The sequence below is a fragment of the Pipistrellus hanaki genome (genome assembly GCF_964339955.1).
Source record: "Pipistrellus hanaki genome assembly, chromosome: 4".
NCBI classification, from domain to species: Eukaryota; Metazoa; Chordata; class Mammalia; order Chiroptera; family Vespertilionidae; genus Pipistrellus; species Pipistrellus hanaki.
The window spans coordinates 39,602,110-39,625,657 of NC_140506.1; the positions used below are offsets into that span (position 1 = coordinate 39,602,110).

At 35.8% G+C, this 23,548-nt stretch overlaps 1 protein-coding gene across 2 annotated transcripts in view; it reads left to right on the forward strand.

The window, feature by feature from the left end:
- The window catches only part of ATG10 (autophagy related 10), a 179,142-nt gene that overhangs the window by 25,920 nt on the left and 129,674 nt on the right, over positions 1 to 23,548 (forward strand). The window contains exon 2 of one of the 2 annotated variants that reach the window (XM_084882173.1): positions 10,826 to 10,933. The exons of the other annotated variant lie outside the window; for it this stretch is intronic. Coding sequence (XP_084738299.1) covers positions 10,826 to 10,933 — 108 coding nt within the window. The remainder of the gene's footprint in view (positions 1 to 10,825; positions 10,934 to 23,548) is intronic. 2 annotated transcript variants of the gene reach the window in all.

Genomic DNA, 23,548 nt, shown 5'->3' on the forward strand with positions numbered 1-23,548 from the left:
ACTGCTCCCCCTGCTGGCCTTGTCACCCCTCGCAGCCTGCTTGTTGAGTCATTTGGTCATCCCTCACTAATCCCCCTTGCTGGCCTGGTCACAGGAAGCCATCTTGTGAGGTGTGAGGGTCAATTTGCATACTACCTCTTTATTATATAGGATTACTCTTCAGCTCCTTCCTCTCAGCTCCAGCCCACACTAGAATCTCCTGTTTTCACCATGGGGCCATGCACTTCCCATTCCCACTATCTACTGTTTATTCTAGATAGCTGTCTGACTTGTTCCCTTACTTCCTTCAGATCTTTACTCACCTTATCAGAGAGGTCCTACCTGCTTACTCCCTGTAAAATAGCATCTTCCTAACCCTATCACTTTCAATCCCTCTTACCCGAATTTATTTTTATTTTCACTTACAGCTACTTGCTTTGCATATTTAATTATTTGTTATTCTCTGCCCTCCAGGAGAGCAAGAGCTTTTGTTTGTTTTGTTCACTGCTATATCCCTAGGGCCCAGTATGACACATTGCACAAAGTAGGTGCTAATAATATTTGTTGAATGAATGAATGAATGAGAACATGGACAAACTCTCCAGTCTATAGCAATTTATACACCTATCAAAAAGTATATGAATATGTCCATTTCCTCATACTCTATAAAACTAGATATTACTGATCTTTAAAATATTTTCATTCTAAAAAGGAAATATTGTTTTGATTTGCATTTTCCTCATTTCACTGATGTTGTGCAGGTTTTCATATGCTTATTGGTCACTGGTATTTCTTTTAGGAATTTCCTGTTTTTGCCCTTTGTCTCTTTTACTGTAAGGTTGTTTATCTTTGTAGTATTGATTTGTAGGAGTATCTTGTATATTATTACTATCAATCCTTCATTCCCTATATATATTGCAAATATTTTTTCCCAGACTGTCACTTTTCTTTTAACTTTGTTAATAGTATCATTTGTCATATAGGAGTTTTTAATTTTTAATAAATCTGTCAGTCTTGTTCTTTATGGCTTTGGGGTTGATTTTACTCAGGAAATCCTTTCTAACTTCAAATTATGAAAATATTGTCTTGTATTTTTCTCTAGACCTTTATTATTTTATTTTTTATATTTTAGGGCTTTAATCCAGCTGTAATTTATTTTGGAAATTGTGTGAAATGCTAGTGCAGTTTATTTTATTTCATGCTAATCTAGTTGACTTCATATTTATTATTGATTCATCCAGACTTCCCTCAGTGATCCAAATTATTTTCTTTATCAAATATTAAAGTTTAAGATATAAATGAGTCTATTTTTAGACTCCATATTCTAATTCCTGATTGTTTTTTCTTTTTTGTTATAGTAATATCGATTCTAATTATTACTAATTGTCTTTAGTTTATTTTGATACGAGATAATCCTATCATTCATTAATGTTTTTTTTAAATTAACTATTTCTCTATATTTTCTTTTTAAAATAAAGTTTAGAATCACTTTACAAGTTTTATAAAAAAAAAAACAAAAAAAAAACCTAGGATTTTTTTTTTCCATGTCCTAAGTCAAGTTGTATCATTTTCTTGACATGATGATAGGTATTTTCCTGGATATTTGACAATTTTTGTTCATACTAGGAATGATGTATTTTTGGTTATGATTTGATTATTGTTACATTTGTAAAGTTAATGATTTTTAAAAAAATATATTTTATTGATTTTTTACAGAGAGGAAGGGAGAGAGATAGAGAGCTAGAAACATCGATGAGAGAGAGTCATAGGTCAGTTGCCTCTTGCACACCCCCACTGGGGACATGCCCGCAACCAAGATACATGCCCTTGACCGGAATCGAACCCGGGACCCCCCAGTCCCCAAGCCGATGCTCCATCCATTGAGCCAAACCGGTTTCGGCTAAAGTTAATGATTTTTATTTGTTGATCTTTTTATTTTCTCTAAGAGGCTTATTTATTACTTTTCTATTGATTCTTAGGTTAAGCAAACAATGAAATCATCTGCCATTTTATCTTTTCTTTTATAAGAAGTTTCTACAGGCAGAGAGCTGGGACACTTGTAGAGCTCACCTTGTTTATTTCTCTTCTCTTAGAGATCACTGCCCTTCATTTCCTATGTCCAATATCTGAAAACTCCGATTTTGTGTATTTTTTTTTTTTTTTTTTTTGGTTTTATAGCTGTTTTACACGGGGCAGGTGGGGGCGGGGTAAATCTAGTCTAAAGAAACACTTAGAATAATGCCAAAATTTTTGAAAGGTACCAGTCTGACCCTCCATTATCTAAAATGAAATTTAATTCATACAGATTTTAAGTATATGAACATCAATTTAGGTGGTCTGTCTCCAATCCTAAGGCTGGAAACACAGCAGCGGGAGAATATGATTATCTCATAGAAATGTCAGACAAGAAGTATTAAAGAAAGAGTCACTAAGATCTGTAGCAAAAGTGTGGGGTAAGGTGGTGTGCTTCTGCTCCTGCTACCTGATGCAAAGGCAGCAAACTTTCTTCTTCTGAGACTTGCTAAAGTCAACCTATGGGAGGCAGGAGTTCTGCTGGGAGATACCTAAGAGAGGGTATTCATTATAAGAGCTTTAAACATGCACAGGCCTGGCATGGAAATAACTATGAGAGCAGAGGTTGTGACTCATTCTGGGAAATATGTCAGGGAACTTTTGTTACATTAATAACAAAGACTGAGTGGATAACACCCTCCCTGTCTCCTTCTTCCTTCCCCCCCCTTCTCTGCCGACATTGTGAGTTTGCCATGTGTCTGGTGTTAAACAGGTAGTGGATATTAGATGCATTTTCCCCCCTCTTAAATAGAATGACTCCAGTATAGTCTTCAGCCTCACATTTTCTAGACCTCCTGGACAAGAAAGAGCAATTGTACTGCCATGCAGTTTTCTCTAAAAGCTGTGATACCTCCATTTCCGATTTTTGGTCAAAATCCTCTGATTTCCAGCAACAACCCTGAGAATATGGCCTAATATCCTCAGGCTGGAACAGCTTCTAAAGCAGCGGCCATGAACTCTGCCCCCCTCAGCTGTTCTTCTTGGGCAAGCTGATTTTGGCCTTCTAGCCTCCAGATCCAGAACGGTGAGAGAATACACTTCTGTCATTTCAAGTCACCCATTGGGTGGTTCTGTGTATGACACCCATGCCAGGAAGGTCTCCCTTGCTCACTTTCCTTCTTCCCACCCTCTTAGCAGAATCCTTCTTGATTTCCCCCAAATTGGGAAAGTTAATAAGTTACTTGTACTGCTTTGCAAGAATAGTGCTTTGATATCAAAGTGACAGCTTGCTACCCTGATAATTTCCTACTGTCAGACTATCAACTTTCTTTCAATTTAGTTTATTAAGTACAAATTACTTTAATACTCTTAAGTCTCTGGAATAATTTCCTTTTAACAGATAATACTATAAAAAGAAATCATTTATTTATGAAAAGAAAAAGACTTAGAGTAACTTTCAACCCAGATATCAAGGTGGGAAAGGTCAGAACTTGAGTCATCTATATGTGTGTGTTTTTTCTTCCTACTTTCTCTATGACATTGGAAGAACGATGATAAACCTTTGAGAACATTTCAACTAGAGCAAACAAAATATGTTAAAATCTCTACAAGCTTAACTTGGAAGCAGAAACAGAGACAGGAAGAAGGTGTTTTACTACAGCCGGCTCACCACAACCCTCCAATTAGTTGTAGCGTCCATTGGCCATTCCGTGGGCACAAATAAGCAGGAATGCTCTGGGAAGCAAAACCAAATAGTTTAATATAATAAAAAGTATGAGGGCACACGGAGGCCTCACATCTATGAACTGAAAATGGAAAACTTAAAAATGGGCAAGTTGGAAAACCTGAAAACCAAACATTATTAAAAAGTAAAAAAGAGAAAAGAGAATGAAATCCCACCAATGCTTAATAGTGAAACCTACCGTTGTGGAGTTATCTGTTGCGTGTTAATAAGGAAAATGGAACTAGCATGATCTAATAACTTACTTTTGATGCTTTGGCTGCAAGAAGGGGAAAAAAGGATTTAACATCATTTAAACTGTAACTATTTAAAATAAAAACAGTAGGCTGTGTAAGTACATGTGTTAACACATGCATGCGTGCTTCCCCCCAAATAAGGTCTCTGAAAGGCCCAGGAACCTTTTCTGGCCTGATAAGTGGGTGATACTCTTCTGCTCCTTATTTCTTAGGGCTACTGGCTTTGTTGTGCTTTGACCTGCATTCACAGAAAGGGAGGAGGGAGTGTTCACTGCTCATCTAGGGAGTGGAGAGGGGCTGGAGGTGGTTCTGCCAGGAAAAGGGAACAGGACTATTTTAAGAAAACTAACTTATACAAAAGAGCACAGTGCTGGGATTCTCAGCATGTTTTTATTGAATGGAATTGAAAATCGAGGCCCTAAATCGCATAAAACAATGTCCGCTTGCAAAACAAAGTGAAGATATGCTATAATTAAGTAGCAACTTAACAAAGAAGTATTGGCCTTGTTTTGGCTTACCAAGGAGATGATTAGTTTAAAAAGGAGAGAAAATAAAAACAAAAATTAACATTGTATAAAGAACATTTATGGTCCTTAGAATCATATTGTTTGTAGAAAATGGAAGGGAAATTTTAATGAACTTTCCTTACTTGGTCTCCTTAGCACAATATTACTCTTTCTTTCATAGGTTGTACCTTTGTTTTACATTAGTTTATTTAATGTTTATAATAAAAGCAATATGTGATCTTCGTAAAAATTCTAACCATACATATATATAAAAATACAGATTAAAATATTTTCTTTCCTCTGATTCAGTTTTGTAGTTTGTATTTGTGTGCACATCATATATATATATATATATATATATATATATACACATTATATTGATATATGTGTATATAAATGAAATTATTGTTCTGATACTAAGGTATATACCTAACATTTATCATGGACATCTTTCTTTGTGAGCATATACATAATAATTTTATTATTTCTTGATTATTTTTTATTGATCTCAGAATGGAAGTGAGAGTGAGAGTGAGATAGAAATATCAATGATGAGAGAGAATCATTGATTGGCTGCCCTCTGCATGCCTCCGATTGGGGAATGAGCTTGAAATCCCGGCATTTGCCCTGAATGGGAATTGAACTGTGACCTCCTGATTCATATGTCCATGCTCAACCACTGAGCCACCACTGGGCTCTTTTATTATTTCTAGTATGCATAGTATTCTATTGTATGGATAAGTTAAATTTTAATGGAACCTTATTGATGAAGAATAACTTCTTAGGTATTCTCAGTTATTTTTGTAACTTTATTTTATTTTTAATATATATAGTTTATTTTATTTTTAATATATATATATGTATGGTTAGGATTTTTACAAAGATCACATATTGCTTTTATTATAAACATTAAATAAACTAAATATAGTTTTTATTGATTTCAGAGAGGAAGGAAGAGAGAGAAAGAAACATTAATGATAAGAGAAAATCATTGATTGGCTGCTTCCTGCATGCCCCCTACTGGATGTGCTCTTGACCGGAATCAAACTGTAGGCCAACATTCTATCTACTGAGCTAAGCTTTATTTTATTTGTTTAATGTGAGCTTTTTTAAAATAGGTTTTTAAATATTTTTATTGACTTAAGAGAGGGAGAGAAAGATAGATACATCAATGATATGAGAGAATCATTGATTGGCTGCCTCCTGTAGGCCCCCTACTGGGGATTGAGCCCACAACCCGGGCATGTGCCCTGACTGGGAATCAAACCCAGGACCTTTTAGTCCATGGGTTGCCACTCAATCCACTGAGCCACCAGCTCTGGGTTATTTCTGTAACTTTAAACAGTATACTTCTACTTCTTGATTTTTTATCTTTGAACAATAACTTGTATTTTGCTATGGTAGATGAGGAACTTAGTGTGTGTATACTGTCTCTCACATTCCTTCCTGTTCCTCTTTTTTGTTTTTAAATTAATTATATTATTAATTTTACATCATCAAGATCTATAATATTTAAATTCCGTTCTACAATTAGTTCTCTGTGCTTTGTTTATAGATTGATTATAAATTTAAACCTAATAAAATGATGTAATACTGGAGGCCCAGGGCATGAAAATTCTTGCCCTTAGGGGCAGGGGGACCCTCAGCCCAGCCTGCACCCTCTCACAGACTAAGAGCCCTTGGAGGATGTCCAACTGATGGTTTAAACCTGCTTCTCTATGGGAGGTGACCTGTGGGCCTGTTGGGGCACAGCGCCAACTAGTGAGCAGCTGGCCCCGTCCCCCGATTGCCCCTCTGCCACCCAATCAACATCCCCTCCCTCTGCCCACTGGCACCCACCTTGGCTGGCCTAGTGCTGCCTGCTCACTGACCCTGCCCCCTGTCCATTGATCATTCTGCCGTTTGATCAATTTGCATATTAGGCTTTTATTATATAGGATGTATGCTAATGTAAACAAGATTCACTGTTGAACTACAGATTGTGATAGAAGGCAGTATTACCCTCTGATACACTGCTATTGAGGAGAGAATATTTTAATTTAAAATCCTACAGATTCTCTTTTATTTCATACCATAAACATTCTAAGAAAGTTTTTTTGACTGGATAGAACCAGAAAATATCCAGTCAACAACCAATGGTCACAATATTTTTGTGTGGTTTAATTCTCAGCTAGTGAATAAATGTGTTCAGTAGACAATTATGTTAGGTCACAAAGATAAAAGCAATATTCCACACTACAAAAAATAAACAAACAAACAAAAAAAAAAACACCAAAAACAACAATACTCCAAGACCAAGGAAAATTTAAGAAATACATCAAAGATGAAATATGTTGGCCTGGCTTGAGTGGCTCAGTTGGTTGTCATCCCATGCACCAGGAGGTCACCGGGTCAATTCACCATCAGGGCACATGCCAGGGTTACAGGCTGGTTCCCCAGTAAGGGTCCTGCAGGAGGAAGCCAATCTGATCAATGTTTCTTTCTTATTGATGTTTCTCTCTTTCTCTCCCTCACCCTTCCTCTCTCTGAAATCAATAAACACACACACACACACACACACACACACACACACATATACACATACACATATATAGTATATATACACAAACATATACTGTATATGTACATATATATTTTTTAATATCTATATTTTAACTTTTGGGTTTTTGGTTTCTTGAATTTTGGGGCTCTTGAATTTTTGCCTGAGTCAGAGGCCAGCAGTTACCATGAATTAGTTTGACTGGATCTGGTCACTCTTGATATTGATTCTAGGCATCCAAATCAGCCTTGGCCAGGATCCATACATGCCTTTAGGAGGAACAACAGTATCAGAAATTGAAACCAGAGTTAGCAACATTGGATGGGTATTGGGAGTGGGCATATTCAGAATTGTGTTCTGCAGGATCTCTAAAGCTTTAACAATTACTTTTCTATATCATCTAACTTTGGCATTAAAAATATTATTTTATTTTATGTTTGACCAACTCAGTGTAAGCTTTTCTTTTCAGCAGCAGATTTTACTTTTCTTTTGTCCCCAAGATTAATCACCTTTGGGCAGCTATTGATAGTTTTGGTTTGATCACTCATCAAGGGAAAAGGACAACTATTTGAGATCTCTGGCCTAGGTTTGGCCTGCTCCTCAGGGTTCCATTAACCCCACAGGTTCTGCCGGTCAGTGCCAGCAGTGACCTTGACACTTCCATTTGTCTTAATTGCTTCCTGTGGCCTTAGCTGAGCCCATCCTGCTGATCATTCTGGGAAGTTAACTTGAGTCCCATATGCAATACTTTATTCCAAAGTAGAACTAAGGCCCTGAGATAACCACCCAATTATTTTAGATAAGGGTTTTTTTCTAGACAAGATTGTTGAAAGCTTATTAAAACTCAACAACAGAAGCCCTATAGTTTTCGGGTAGTTGGATTCAAATAGGCATAACACAGCTCCCTGGGTGGCATAGCCCATGACAGCTTGTAAGAAAGCAGACTCAGACATGTTCTGTTAGGAAATCCTTAGATCTCCATCCAGTATGCAGTAAGCACAAACCAGAAAACTTGGTTATCTCCCTAGGGTTCTAGAAAGCCTGGAGGACATTTTCTCCCTAGAAGTTTAAGATTGGAATGGATTGCAGCAATGTGATGGCCTGGAGACATATGTTCAGAGAGCAGTGAATGAAGTACTTGTCTAACATGAAAGGTTTATATTTATAGGCACAAAAGGATTTGTGCACTAAAAAAGGAAACTTACTTCCTAACCTTCCCATCCTCTTCACCCAAACCCAGAGTCTTCACCAATACCAGGGTCTGGAATGTCCTTTCAGACATTTTCAGTGCACATACAAGCATACGCGTTTATATTTACACAAATGGTAGCATGATGTCCACTTGCATACAGTTCCGCACATATTTCACTTAATGAACTATCTTGATTTTATGCCATATCAATCATTTATAGAACTTACTCATTGTTATGCCTGCATAGCATTCCATTATTTGGATTCATCATAATTTATTAAAAAAATCCTCACTGATAAGCATTTATGTTAACTCCAATATTGTGTTACGGAAATAATACTTTAATACATATCATTGCATGAGTTATACTTCCTAATGTTCTTAACTATATCTGTAAGATAAATTCCTCAAAGTAATATTTCTGGGTGGAAAATATGTGTATTTTTAAAATTTGGATAGTTATCGCTAACTTGCTCTTCAGGGAGGTTATACTGATTTAAGCTACCCTGCCCCTGACAGTGTGTGAGAGTACATACCTGTTTCACCCACATCTTTGTCTCCATAGTGTATTTCATGCTTTTTGATCTTTGCCAATCTGATTGGTTTTTTTAAAAAAAGGGTATTATGCAATTTTGATTTGCATTTTTATGGGTAATATTGAACATATTATGTGAATAATATCCATATTTACTGCCTCGTTAGTGAACTACCTGTTTGTATTCTTTGCTCATTTTCTTATTGAGCTGTTGACTTTTTTTCTATTTGATTTGTTGAAACTATTAATATATTGAGGAAATTAAAGCTACTTTTTAGTGACAAAATTAGTCCTTTTCTATAATAAGAACGATACATAATTTTTTCACACTTTGATGTGTTTGTCTTTTGACTTTGTGATAAGAATTTTTTTCATGAAGTAGAATTTATCAGCATTTTATTATGACTTTGAGGTTTTTATTTATTTTTAAAATATCTTTTTAATAGTATATGTATGTATTTCTATTCTCCAGTGTTTTCATCAGCACATTTATGGTATTGTTTTTATCATTTAAATCTTTATTCCTTATATTGGTTTAAGGTGAAGGGCATTCTACGTAGATAACGTGAGGAGTTTTTTGTTAGTAGTGTCTGGATTGTAGTATTTCCTATTAGTTTCTCTTCTAATAGGAACTATGAGAAGCAACTTGCTCAGTAGTGGAGGGCAGCAAGGAATCCTGATAGTGGAAATGGAGTTGGACACGGGACAGTGATAGACTTAAGTTATAAGATTATGGCAGGGACAGAGGACTAGGTCAAGGCTGGGCAAGTGGCAGAAAGTAGGGTTGGAGGTGGTAGTGAAGACCACGTAGAAAGCCATTTTAGCACATCACAGCTCCTAGACGAGCCTCCACAGAGGGAGAATAGCCCCTGAGAGCTCCCAGGGAGCCCGGTATTCCTGCAGGCTGGCAGTTTATGCCTTTTCTCCCAAGGCAGCTGCAGAGAACAGGATGACTGCTCTCAGAGTTCAAAAGGGGAACTCCAGTTAATTTAGTGCAGTGGCTCTCTACCTTGGCTGCTTCATCTACTGGGAAGATCCTGACTTCACTGGTCTGAGGGGCACTTTAGCAACAGTAGTTTGAAAACTCTCCAGGTGCTTCTGATGTGTAGCCAGAGTTGAGAACCACTGTTCAAGGCCAACATTTTGCAGTTCCTTTGAGTTAGGAATTGCCATGCAAGCTGCCTTCGTGCTCCAAATGTGCACGTGAATCACCTAGAATCCTGTTAAAAACAGATTCCAATTTACGAGGTCTGGGTGGGGCTTGAGATTTTGCCTAACAGGCTGCCATCCAAGTCACCCTGAGGCTGCTGCTTGTCCCCAGACCACACTTAAGTGACTTCAGCATATTACTCAATGTGCAAAGTGAGAGTCTGTAGTAAGCATTTTTCTGCCTCCATCCTCGACTCTGGCAGAATTTGCTTAGTGTAGTCAAAAGAACACTAGGGTCAACAGGCCTGCTTTCCATTTCCAGCTTTGACCCTAATTAGATGTAAGACAAGCTTCCGTCCTTCACCTTCTAATCTATGAAATGGGAGGATTAGACTGGATAAGGTTCCTTTTTCCCTTGCAGGTTCAGCGTGTTTTCAGACTCCCTGGGACCAGGTACTGCATGATTACCTTCCTGGGACATTTTAATGGAGATCTTGCCTTGATCACGTAATTGAAATGAAAGGGCCCTAGTTTCAAGTTTTGTTGCAAGTTTTCCTAAAATTTTTCTTTTTGTGTATGTTGTGAAAATCAATATTAGTTATGTGACAAGATATTTCTATAAGATATTTATATGCTTTTTAACAGCAGCCAACCTAAAAGTTTTTCTTTGTGACTTCTGTTCTATGGTGTGCTTAAGTGGAAAAAACGGGGAGTAGGGATTAAATCTAAGAGAAGGAGAAGTATCAATAAGTGAGAAAGGTGGGGAACTAAAACTTCTATTTATTGGATGAGATTATCCCTATTATCTCATCTCATTTAATATACTTTGTTTTTCATTGCTCGGTTTGGAAGTTATGAGTAACTGTAATTCTTAGAATGATGAATACTTAAAATAATTGGTATTTTCTTATGTATTTTTTTATGATGGAACACAGGACTGTTCTGATGGATATATGTGCAAAATACATTTTCAAATAAAAAATGGGACAGTGGTGTCACATCCAGGGACATCTGCCCATGTACAGACATGTCTTCTTATGGAGGTGAGTGATTTACCATGTCATATTCTCCTTTTAGTCTTTGTGAAGTATACATTTAAAAATTTAAGTCTGTTAAATATATATTTTAAAAAATTAACTGTCATTGGATCCCAGGCCTGCTGTCAGAGGAGAAGTGAATAACATTTGTCAGTAGATATTTTCTTGTATTTTTTTTTTTTTTTTACTAAAATTTTTCAGTGGCATTGGGGAATAAAAGTATACAAGTTTCAGGTGTACAATTCTATAATACATCATCTGGATATTATATTGGAGTTCAACCCAAGTCTCCTTCCATCACCATTTATCCCCTCTGTGTCCTTTTCTATCTCCCTCCACTCCTCTTTCCCCCTGGTAATCGCCAACTGTTGTCTGTGTCTATGAGGGTTTTTTTGTTTTGTTTAGTTTAATCCTTTCACATTTTTCACCAAGTCCCCAACCTCTTTCCCTCTAACAGCTGTCAGTGTGTTCTCTGTGTCTATGAGCCTGTTTCTGTTTTATTTGTTAGTTTATTTTGTTCATTAGATTCCATATGTAAGTGAAATCATACAGTACTTGTCTCTCTCTGAGTGGCTTATTTCACTTAGCATAATGCTTTCCAGGTCCATCCATGCAGCTGCAAAAGATAAGATTTCCTTCTTTTTCGCTGCTACAATATGGAAAGCAGGAATTGTGGTAAAGTTGAAATTTACTCTGAGTTGTAGTGAGCCTTTAGCCCTTTGGTTTCCACAGAAGCCTTCCTTCCATTGCCTATTGATTTATATTCTGTGAAATCTCTAGGACATTTGTAGGACAATGCAAATCTATCATTCTGATGCTTAATACCTGGCTGGAAACCTCTTTGCCTAATTTGTGTCTAACTCTTTTCCCCTATGCTCTTTAAAATATGCTAGAGGACGCTGGGTGAAGGTCAATGGGGGGAGGAGGGGGAAGGAGATATATGTACTACTATTGATATATGTAATACTTTAAACAAAATAAAATTTAAATAATAATAATAAAATAAAGCAAAAAAATAAAATGTAAAAAAATATGCTAAATCTGAGTCTCATTCTGTAGAAGACTTTAACCTTGACTTGAAAATTTTGCTAAATTAAATTTTAATTGGGTGGTAATGGCTTAGTGGTTTCCTGGGATATTTTCAATGTAATTTTTATCAAAATGTAAGTAGCCTTATTGTATTTGTTGTTATTAAAAACAATGTTTATATGTTCAGTGTAAACATAAATAATAGAGAAAAAATAAAAAGAGGAAAAAAACTCCCATGCATCATTCAGCTGGAGGTAATTACTATTAATATTTTCATAAATACTCTTTCACATATTTCTGTCATGTATACACATGCATAATTTTGTTTTGCAATGAGCATGTATATTACAGACATCTTCCCATGTGAGTAAATGTAGAATTCCATAGTTCTCTTTTAATGGTCTCATTACATTCCATCCTTTGGCTGCACCATAATTAAGGAGAGCCTACTAGCATACTGAAGTAAAATTCTTAAATTCTAAAATAGAATCTTGGGGATCTAATTGCTTTAGCACAAAAGAAATCACTTAGAAATGCTTAGAATTCTGAGTATTCTGGTAAAATGGGTGAAGAGGCTACCGGCTCCCCCTCCCAAAGGAAGTCCTTTTTCTCATCATCTATTAAATGAGATCCATTTGGCAATCTGGCACTAGCCCCCTCTGCCTGTGTAGGATGCTGGCCTGGAAGTAACTGTCACCAATATAATTTGGTTTGCAAGTTATTCTCGAGGGTATGGTTCTCGGTAATAAATTAAGTGCTCCCAGTGAGTGCTCAAATCTTGATTACTATTTCATGGTTTGAATAACTGACATCAAATCTGAAGCCAAGCATGTTCATTATATATTAACTTAAGAAATACACATGGAAATTATGACTTAAAAGATGAATTACCAGCTTTTGCTTAACAAGTTGGCAGAGATTTGGAAAGCACTAAAAAGTGGTGTTGACAGTGTGAAGGAACTGACACTTTCTGGTTGATGTTTTAACTTCACAAAGTTGAAAGATGTGCACATACTATGAACAGTCTATTCCAAATCCAGGAATTTAGCTTAAAAAAATATAAATTTTCCAACATTTTTATTTTTTATTTTTTACACTTCACAACAAACTTTAAACATATGAGAAAATTGAAAGAATTTTGCAGTGAACATTCATGTATTCATCACCTAAACTCTACCATTAACATATTGCTCTGCTTGCTTTATTATATATCCATCCCTCTATTCATTTATCAGTATTACCTTTTTTGATGCAAAACTTTTACAACAAAGTAAGTTGCAGGCAAATACAAAATAATCTGAAATGTACACAAATATTTACCTGCAACAATATTCATTTCACCACTATTTATAACAGGATAAAATGGAAATAACTGAAATGGACAACAGTAATGGGTTAGTTAATTACAGCACATCTCTGTGGTGGCGTTCTTTGCTCAGTAAGTCTGGAGTGAGAATTTGCAGCTCTAACAAGTTTCCAAAGATGCTGAGGCTGCTGGCCAGGGACCACAGTCTGGGAACCACTGCACTCTAATAGAATGCTGAAGCATATATGCGGTGCTGCACAGCTGAGATGGTTAGTTAATATGATGTATGATAGGGTTGATGTTGCAATAATATTGATGGAAAAAAGATGTCTTCTGTTGAGCCTGTGATGGAGATTTCTGTTCAAGTGACCTCTTATTAGGGATATACTCTAAGTAGAACAAGGGATAGAAGCCAAGGAAGAATGTCATTTCAGCTAAAGATTAACTTTAGTCTGATCCCCTGGGAAGCTCTAGAGCACCACATACATCCAGAGTTAGTCCCACTTTGTGCCCTTGAGGCCAGTCTTTTGTAATCTGTGACAATCATTGACTTGTCAGTCAGCCATTCGCTGAAGTAGAAGGAGACATAGCTTCCCAAGTCAGTCAGTTACTGTTTTACTGAGAAATTCTTCAGGGAAGGGGGCTGCTGTGTGTGATCAGTCAACAATCACAACAATGAATGGGGATAGATACACCATCTTTAAGGGAACCTGGGCACGGCACCAATGGTGTTTTCTCTCTGAAACCAACGAAATTAGATGAAAGGGGAGGCTTGACAGCAATTTGTTTGAGAAACAGCTGGTGATTTTTGTTGACTACAAGTTCAAGATAAGTGAAAAGAATGCCATGGATCCTAGGAAAACGAACTAGAATACAAGCTACCTTAATTAAAGCATAAATGTATCCCAAATGTGGTCTGGGGGCCCTGGTGAGGCGTCCCAGAGATACTTTCAGGGACTTACAAGGCCAGTTTTCTACATTGCAATAGAGTGAATGCAGAAATCATTACAAGAACCCAGCTGTCTTTCATTAAACCAGGCATTAAAAACATTTGCAAATATGTAAAACACTTTTCTTACTAATTTATCTTGTTTTGGAAAATATATTTATTTTTCATAGAAATATGTTATATTGACACATCTTTTTGAATGAATTAAAAGTATTTTTTTAATTTAATTTTAATTTCTAGTACAGTGAATAGCAATAGATGTAACTGTCTTAAACAAAAGCTCATTGGAATACTTGATGAATTTTAAAAGTGTAGAGGGGTCCTGAGAACCAAAAGTTTGAGAACCACTGATTTAGATCAACTAAGTATTGCATATTGCATGTGAAGAAAAGTGATAACTAGAATAGATAATAGATGAATACATAAATAATAGCTTTAAAATAAATTGTAAGTAAAATTCATCCATACAGAGATGCATGCCAAGGGCCACAGTGGGCTTGGAAACATAATGAGGAATATTTGAGGGCTCTGGGGATGTCAAATTAGAACTAGCAACTTAGGAAGTTTAGTTTTCTGCAGATCTATCTAGAAGGGTTTCCTTTGGAAGAGAGAGAGTGGACTTAATTTGTTTCCAAGGATAGAACTAGTCTGTGTCTGGAAATTATTCTAGGCAAATCTCTCTAATGTTTAGACTTGCCTTCAATGAAATAGGTCTACTTGTAAAATTATGGGTTCCCTCCATTTTTGTGGTGATGTAGATAATACTTTTTCCAGAACAGTGTTCACCAACTGAAATGTTCAAATGCTGAGAGCATGAGGCGGATGATGGGTGAGTGCAGTGGGTCCCTGAGAAGTGGTGGGAGCTGTGGAGAAGTAGAGAGGGCATGACATCCAAAGTGGCACCAGGCATGTAGCTCCGGGTAGATTTTCAAGAAAATGCAGTTAGTTAGTTAATATGATGTATGATAGGGTTGGATTTTTGTGTTTTGGCTTAATTAAAGGCATATTTATGTACAGACTAAATAGACTGTATTTATGTGCTTTAAATGGTCCTCAGGCCATCAGCTTATAACCAAGCTTCAAATATAGAAAGAAGTCCTGCATTGTATAGAAGATTGAGCTAGAGGAGCTCTGAATTCTCTTTAGAATTTAAAGCCTGATGGTTCTATATCTGTTCAATATCCGTACACCTCATTTCCTACTTAAAGATATTCAAAGGAATGCCTCTGCTGATAGTTGTTCCAATTTTTATTTTTAGTTTTTATTATGATGTGGGAAATTGATTTATTTCTTTGTTCTAACTAGATCCAACAGTCTTGATTTCAGAAAGATAGTTGGATTCATGATGTGTATACCTGTGAGATTATCTGTAATGGATATATAGATAATTGTAGAATTTAAAAAATCAGAGTGAAATATAATGGAATGTATAAGTGAAATAATTTGTGAAAATCATAATATTTTTAAAATATAGTTTTAAATGATAGTTCAAAGACTGAATTAATATTTAGAAATATCCTAAATATATTGCAGTGTTTTTTAGTGCTGGTTTTGCACAACAGGAGTTTTTATAGGTTAATCATATTAGAGAAGGCACTTATTGAGCGCATTTAATATGATTTACTTGTGATATTTGTGAGTTTGTGAAGTGACAAGCAGGATTATGGCAATTTTTGAATAAAATCTTTACCAGTAACCAAAAGAATTCTATAGCCTCAATTTAAAATCTTCTAAATATAAGTGAGTATTTTCAACAGAAGACAACATAATCAATACCGATCCTTAAGATTTCTTATTATATGGAACTCTTATTTACTTAAATTGATGTTGGTGCTAATGGGTTACTTTGTCAAATTATGATTTTTTGAATTTGAATTAAGTTATAATCATGTAACAGTAGTGAAAAACATGATTTAACGATAGGTTTGCTTTAACAAATATGAGCTTTTATCCTTTCTACAGCCTTATTTATATAAATAAAATAATAATTTGAGAACGGAAGTGGGAACACAAGTTTTCTATGCCAAATAGGCAATTTTTGATGAAAATTAGTCATTTAAAACTTATATGTGCATATTATTGCAAAGTAACTGGAAACTTTAAAAACATTTTGCAAGTTTCTAAATTAACTCACTGGCAAATGAAGACTACAATGAGTAGAATGGAGAAACAAGATGTAAGTTTATATTATAGTCAGCATCAAACCACTCAATAAAAGGAAACAGTGAGATGAATATTCAACATGATATTGATTGTTAATAATCAGTAGTAGAAATTATTAATAAATGCTTAGAAGAGGGAAACACCCAATAGTCTGTAGAATTAATTTTCTGTCTGTTGTTGCTCTGCTTTTTCTTTTCATCTCTAACTTCTTCATTTATGAAATTCTGAATTATTTTCATAGACTAGTAATAGCTCAGCTTTTGTCTTCTTGGATACCCATACATATTTATTTTAAGTTGGTCAACGATTTTTTTATGCTATTGAAGTTCAGATTCTCCTGTCTGAAGTTAGATTACTGAAGTTCTATTTTTTTTAAATATATATTTTATTGATTTTTAGCAGAGAGAAAGGGAGAGATAGAGAGCTAGAAACGTCGACGAGAGAGAAACATCGACCAGCTGCCTCTTGCACACCCCCTACCGGGGATGTGCCCGCAACCAGGGTACATGCCCTTGACTGGAATCGAACCTGGGACCTTTCAGTCTGCAGACCGACGTTCTACCACTGAGCCAAGGCAGTTCTATTTTTTTTTTTTAAGCAGGTGTCAGAGGTGAGTAATGAACGTATACTACTTATTCATTATACTATCTTCATTACTTTAGAGCCTCAGGTTTCGCCTTCAGATTATGTGTTTTTTTTTAAACTATGAAAATGATAGAGTCATAAAAATAGCAATGGTAATGATACCGTTGTAATAATCTACTGGGGGGGAAAGGATTTTTGTCCTAGGGCCTCATGGGCCATTCACTGGGACTTTCCTTGGTCAGGGCAGGTAGAATATTATAGAGAGCCCTCAACCTATCATAAATTCCCTGCAGCATAAAGCTGAGAAACTGTAACAAGAGATGATCTCAATTGCCAAAAGAACATATTCAGAGAATGATGATCTTCTGAGGTAACCAGGTCTTCAAATACACTCATTTGCCCTAAGGATTTTATTAAGTGGCTTCTAGGATGAGTTCTATTTTGTATGTCCAAAATAGACTCATATGTCAGAATAGTGTTTTTTTTTAAAATAATGGACCAAACGACAAGCCACAGTTCTGTGTTAACAATTTATTTGTAAAGCAACTGCTATTTTTAGACTGAAGCATGGACATGTTGATAAATGTAAATGGTGAGTAATAAGCATGATTACCCTTACTATTTGAAAATGTAATTATTAAAACAATGTTAAAATAAAGGAATGCCTGTTATGTTTTATGTGTGTAGAAACAAACAGAAGCATGTGCAGTCATCACTACTATCTATTGATTGATAGATGAATCTCATGCTGATAAATGGATTTTTAAAGAAAGTAATTATTACTATAGCATACCCTAACCCCACTCTTGTGTTTTTCTTGAGGTATTATAGAAAGTTCAAAGACAAAGTAAAATTTAATTTTATTTAATTTTCAGTAAAAATATACTCCATAGAGTGTGTGGTGTGTGAACAGGAAGAGTATAGAATATTTAAAAAACTATTCAGGTCTGATTAGGATTTGCAGTTCCAATAAGATTGTGAATTACTGCACTAGTAATATAGTACTATGCAAACTATACTGCTTTATTATATGACAGAAATATTTGTTTACTTATTATTAGAACACATCAGAAACCGCATATGGAAATGTGGCACTAAAACAGTTTGAACTGCCTAATAAAATCTGAGCAGTCTTTAGTAGCTTAGTGTTCTGCTGTGAAGCCAAGAAGTCTTATATAGAGGCAGGGGCATGTTACACTGAGACTTCTCTTCTCTAGGACATGCGTACCTGAGTTTTATCACTTTGCAAAATTCAGATGTTGTATTAGGTTTATTGAGAATCAATAATCTAAATGGAATTTTAAGGTTACTTCTACCTTTGAAAATTCTCTGTGCGCTATTCTCCTTGGCAGAGCAAAGAGAGTATCTTTTTTTTTTTTTCTTTTGAGAGAGAGAAAATGAGAGAGAGAGAGAGAGAGAGAGAGAGAGAGAGAGAGAGAGAGAGAGAGATTGAGTTGAATCAATCCAGAGAGGTAATGAATTCTCTTTCTTTTTATCAAGCTAGTACAAAACCATTTGTAAAGGCACCTGCCATAGCCATTATATTTTAATTCAGCAGTGAGTTATAGCAGAAGGTTTCCTTTATGTGTAGTTCTAATATTGATGTTTTTTTTTTTTAAATCAAAAGTAAGATCATTTCTAGCATATATGGACTTGAGAGAACACCAAGCTAATATTTCTGTATGAAAATCTGGCTTCCAATGTGGAATGCTTATGTCTAGTTGTAAAGGTCCAACAGGAACCAATTGTTTTTGAGGAAGGACAGTTAGCACACTATTGAAATTGTTCTGATTATATATTCCTCCCATTTTTTAATGAGTTTAAGATGATTTCCAGGATATAGCTCTTAAAATACACTTAATAAATTGATTGGGGTTTTTAAACTCTATGTGGTCTTTTTTCATAGAGAATTGCTGAGCCTGCTTGATTTTAAAATAAGGGAAACTGAACTACTATTTAGTCCTTCTTTCACTCTTTGAGTTGTCTTGTGTTTTTTTTAAACTCCATAATTTTGGAGGGATTCATTGCTTGGAATACATTGCCATGGGACTTGATCTAACAAAAGATTAGATAGAATTTAAGATATTTGGGTTTTCAAAATTATTTTATTAATTATAGCTAACATTCTTTTTCTTCCTTAAATTGAAAAGGTTCATTCAAAAAATATTTCCTGGAGTGAAAGAAATGGCCATTAACATAATTTTCTATGCAGGGCTCAAAAACAATCTTTTCATATATTCTGAAGAAAAAAAAATTAAATGTTAAAATGGAAATGTGGAATCTTGTGGTAAACTGCAATCTTCAGATGTTTAAAAGATTGTTGATTTGTTGTTGTTGCTTTTGCTTGAGTGAAATTTGCTCCTTGTCTGGATTTTTTAAGCTGTCAGATAAACTATCAGATAGAATACTATTTTACTACAATTCCATACATGTAGATTGCTGCTGACATAATAGAACCCATATAGCTCCCCCCCCCCATATTTCCTCCAGTAATATCTGAAATATAGCCTATCTTTAAAATGCAGATGAGTTATTTACAGGGAGAGAACAAAACATTTTTAAACTGGAGTTGTGATTCAGAACCCAACAACTGGACTCCAAACACTGACCTGATTAGATCACTCCGATCACACTGTGTCCTTAGCATTTCTCTCAGTGCTTGGCATATAAATGCCAGAAACCAATATAACCTGTATCTTGGGTTCTCTGGATTGGAAATACCTAGACTTTCTCTTCTTCCCCAATATACATTAACTAAAAGTCAGCAGTTAGAATAAATATTTTATCGTTATCCATATTTATTAGCCACTTATTAAGTGGTATTCAGCAAATGAAGTGGCTAGGCGTTTGTTAACGTTTATTTCTAATTTATGTACCTAAGGGTGAATAATAATTTTATCTTTAAGTAAATGAAAATAACCAAGTATGAAACTGTATTAAAGGTTTTCAAAGTGAAAAGCTAAAGGGAAAAACTCCATGAGGGAGGCATCAAAGTGTTGATTTTGATTGCATAAATCAAAGTAATGGGAATGTCAATAATGTTCTTCCATATGGTACTTGCAAATTTGCTGTTTTAGAGGTGTTCCTCATTCTTAGCAAACTGTTAGTCTCATGTATTTGTGGGAGATTTAATGTATATGCATTGAGAGAAGTTACATCTAGTTCTAGCTAACCTCAAAGGAGCCTTAGGATAGAGATTATAGGTTTGTCTCAGCTATTGTTTAGAATGGATTGAAAAGAGTAGAAAGGCAATCAAGCTGGCAGCATTACTTACTTAAAGAACATCTGGACGGGAGCTTGAAAGAATGCCTTCTTTGACCAGTGGGTCAGAAAGCACAGCAGCCTGGTCTATTAAACTGGCCGCTATGCTTTGCCTGCTTGACCCTACCTTATTTGAAGGAAAAGAAAAGTAGTTGTAAAAAGGAAAAAAAGAAAAGAAAAGAAGTTGTAATCTAAAAGTGACAAGACAGTTTGGATGAGATTGTTAAAATGATCATTAGCTAATTTGAAGCGATATTATTAAATGCTCCCTTTTCAATAATTATTTGTGAAATAGCCTAACCTCGGACTCCCTTAGGTTTGTCAGATGTGAAACAAAAGAGTTAAAAAATACAATGATGATCTCAAACTCTGAAATCTTTCTACTATTTTCAGCTATTTTACACCTCTCTCTGAACATGCTCTATACATTCTTTTTGTCTCAAGACCCTCAGTGCCATAAGTTCCTTTTGCCTTCTTACTTAGCTTTCTTGGTAAAGCCCAAAACACGGTTCCATGCATTGCTCTTGGCCCTATTTGTTCATTCATGCCAACCTATATTGACACTTCTCAATTCCCTTCTATAATTCTCTCTCCTTTTCTTCTCTATCTGATTTCTTGAATAAGTAAACTTCACTCTTTTGTCACTCATTCCAACTTCAACTCTTTCTTTTGACTTTTATCAAAATCAAGATATGAACATTGCTCCATTCTAAGTTACTAGTTACTTTATAATCCATACATTCAGTGTCTTCATCCTTGACCACATTCCATTTGACTGAGCTCTTTCTTTAAATTCCTCTCTCTCTCTCTCTCTCTCTCTCTCTCTCTCTCTCTCTCTCTCTCTCTCTCTCTCTCTCTCTCTCTCTCCTCTAAAACAGGGACAATGAATTATTTTTATTATCCCTTTCTAACAGGTTATTTTTACTACTATTCTTTGGCAGTAGTTTCAACATCTTCCCTAAATCAGAGTGCTTGGGAAGTGTTGAAAGTCAACCCATGCAAACCAAGGTGAATCCAGAGGCAGGAGTGGGGCAGAAAATGAGAAACCAAGTTAATAGTGATGACTTTAAAGCTAATCAGAAGATATGTGGCAATCACCTTAAATAAAGTTGAAGTGCCCCTACCTTTCCAGTTTGGCAGCTGGTATTTTAAGACAGATTGACTTAAAAACATGGAATTTGGCAACAAGAAACTCGAGGGCAGCGGAAGGATTCTATCCGCACATTTGACTGCCTTATGAACCTGCCACTCAATCTTAATTTCTATAGTTACTCTCAGTACTTATGAGAGGCTGTAGCATATTCTGGGTATTCTTAATGGTGGGAAACCAACTTCTAAAAATGTTTCTCTACATCATACTCATTTGATAACACAGAGTATTGGAATTAGCCTGCAAGGAGGAGTCTAGTACCTTTTATCATATACTCTATTTTGGGTTGTTGAGTGTGGCTATAGGGGATAGGATGACGAGTATAGAAAGTGGTGGGGAGAAGACAGAGGGGTTTCACCCAAAAGAAAGGAATTTCAGGTGAAGTGTGAGAGTCTTGAGTTATGACTTCAGATTGCTCAGAGAAATAGTTGGAGTTTGTAGCATGTTTTGTCCACATCTACTGTTCTGGGGGTAGTAGGCTGGTTGTATTAGGGCATTAGATTGATTGCTGGTGTGTTATTAGGTCCCTGAATCTAGGATTTTCATTCCGTTTAGTAGGGAGTACTGAGAGTTAGAGATACAGACCAAGTCAGAACCCATTAAGGAAAACTGAGATTTAAACACTAGGAATTCAAGTACAAAACACTAATCCAAAGTATTAGAGGGAATGATGGTGTCATGGCTTTGAAGTTGGGCAGGGACAAGACCATCTGTGCTGGATCTTCCTTGCCATTTATGGATGCATGGTATTCAACTGTGTCATACAGATCTAAAGGGTTAGGCAGAGCTAAGAGATAGTGTGATGATGTGGGTAGGAGAACTACTTGGGGGGTCTATAATTTGCATGCTTTTTTCTGGCCCTGGTCTTTGTCTGTATATTCCTTGTTTTAGTCCCTTGCTTGTTAGAGGGTATCTTCTGAGTCTTTCTGATAATCTACAGCTGTTACAGGTATTGGCTTATAGCTTGGGTTATTTATAGCTTTGCTCAGAGGCGGTGTACAGAGCTGGGTGGAAGCTATGGTGTCTAGTGTAACATTTCCCCTCATAAATTGCTGGTTCCTTGAGTGTAGGATCCATAGTTTATTTATCTTTGTAGCACTTTCTCAGGGGATTATTTTTAATGAATGACAAACCAAAAGAAGAATTATAAAGAAAAATTTGGTTGTAGTCTATAGAAGAGGTTTTTTTGTGAAGATATCCATTATAGCATTATTTCTATACAATAAGCATTTTATGAAATAATGAAGAAAAATATGAGAAATACTGGTCTTAAATCTGTTGTTTGTAGAAGCTCTAAGGTATATTATCCCAAAGGTATCATATTTGACAGGAGATCTTTTTCAAGGCAAGCTTACCAGTTTCCACACGGGAACTTTTACATTGAGATGATTGGTAGTTTAGTATTCTTTTTAAAAATAATAAACAAAGGAATGTTTCAGGAAACCTATGATAGACTGAATCAGATGGAACTGATTTAATGTTATGGATAATTACATAATTAGTGCTGTAAAAAATAAACCATACTTTCTACTTGATGGACTGGAGCTGCTGAGAAGGAGGTGTATAATTATGCAATCAACATCCTCCTCCTATGCTGATTCTAGATAATCCTTTTTCTGCCTTGTCTGTGACAGGGCTTCCTGCCTTGTGCTTCCTGATGTTATTTAAGTGAGCAGAGTTGAGAACTGAGTAGTTTCTAGTCCCTTGATAAATCTCTCCATGATCTGGTTCTGTGTGAGAGAACCCTCTGAGACCAGTGGCTTTTAAACATTTTTTATATAAACCAACAATAAGAAATTCATTTTACATCAGGACCCAGTACACACTATATGCAAGGTGCATGAAGCAATTCTTATTCTTTCTGATCTACTGCTCTATTATCATTACTTTTTTAATGCTGGTTGAGACCCACCAGTTGATTTCAGAACCTACTAATGGTTCATTACTGAGATTTGGAAAATATTACTTAGACCTTTGGTAATTGCTAACATCAGTAGAAGGGATTCAGAGAGTGGCGTAATGGGGCTTCTGTGGGCTTTGGGTAGTAGCTGGTGGGCCGTGGTTGAAAGAGCAAGGGCTTTGGAGTTGGGCAAATTTGGTTCTACATTTCTACTTTCCCTCATTTTAACTGTGTACTTTGAACATGTTACTAAACCTCTTTGAGCCTCAAATCCCTCA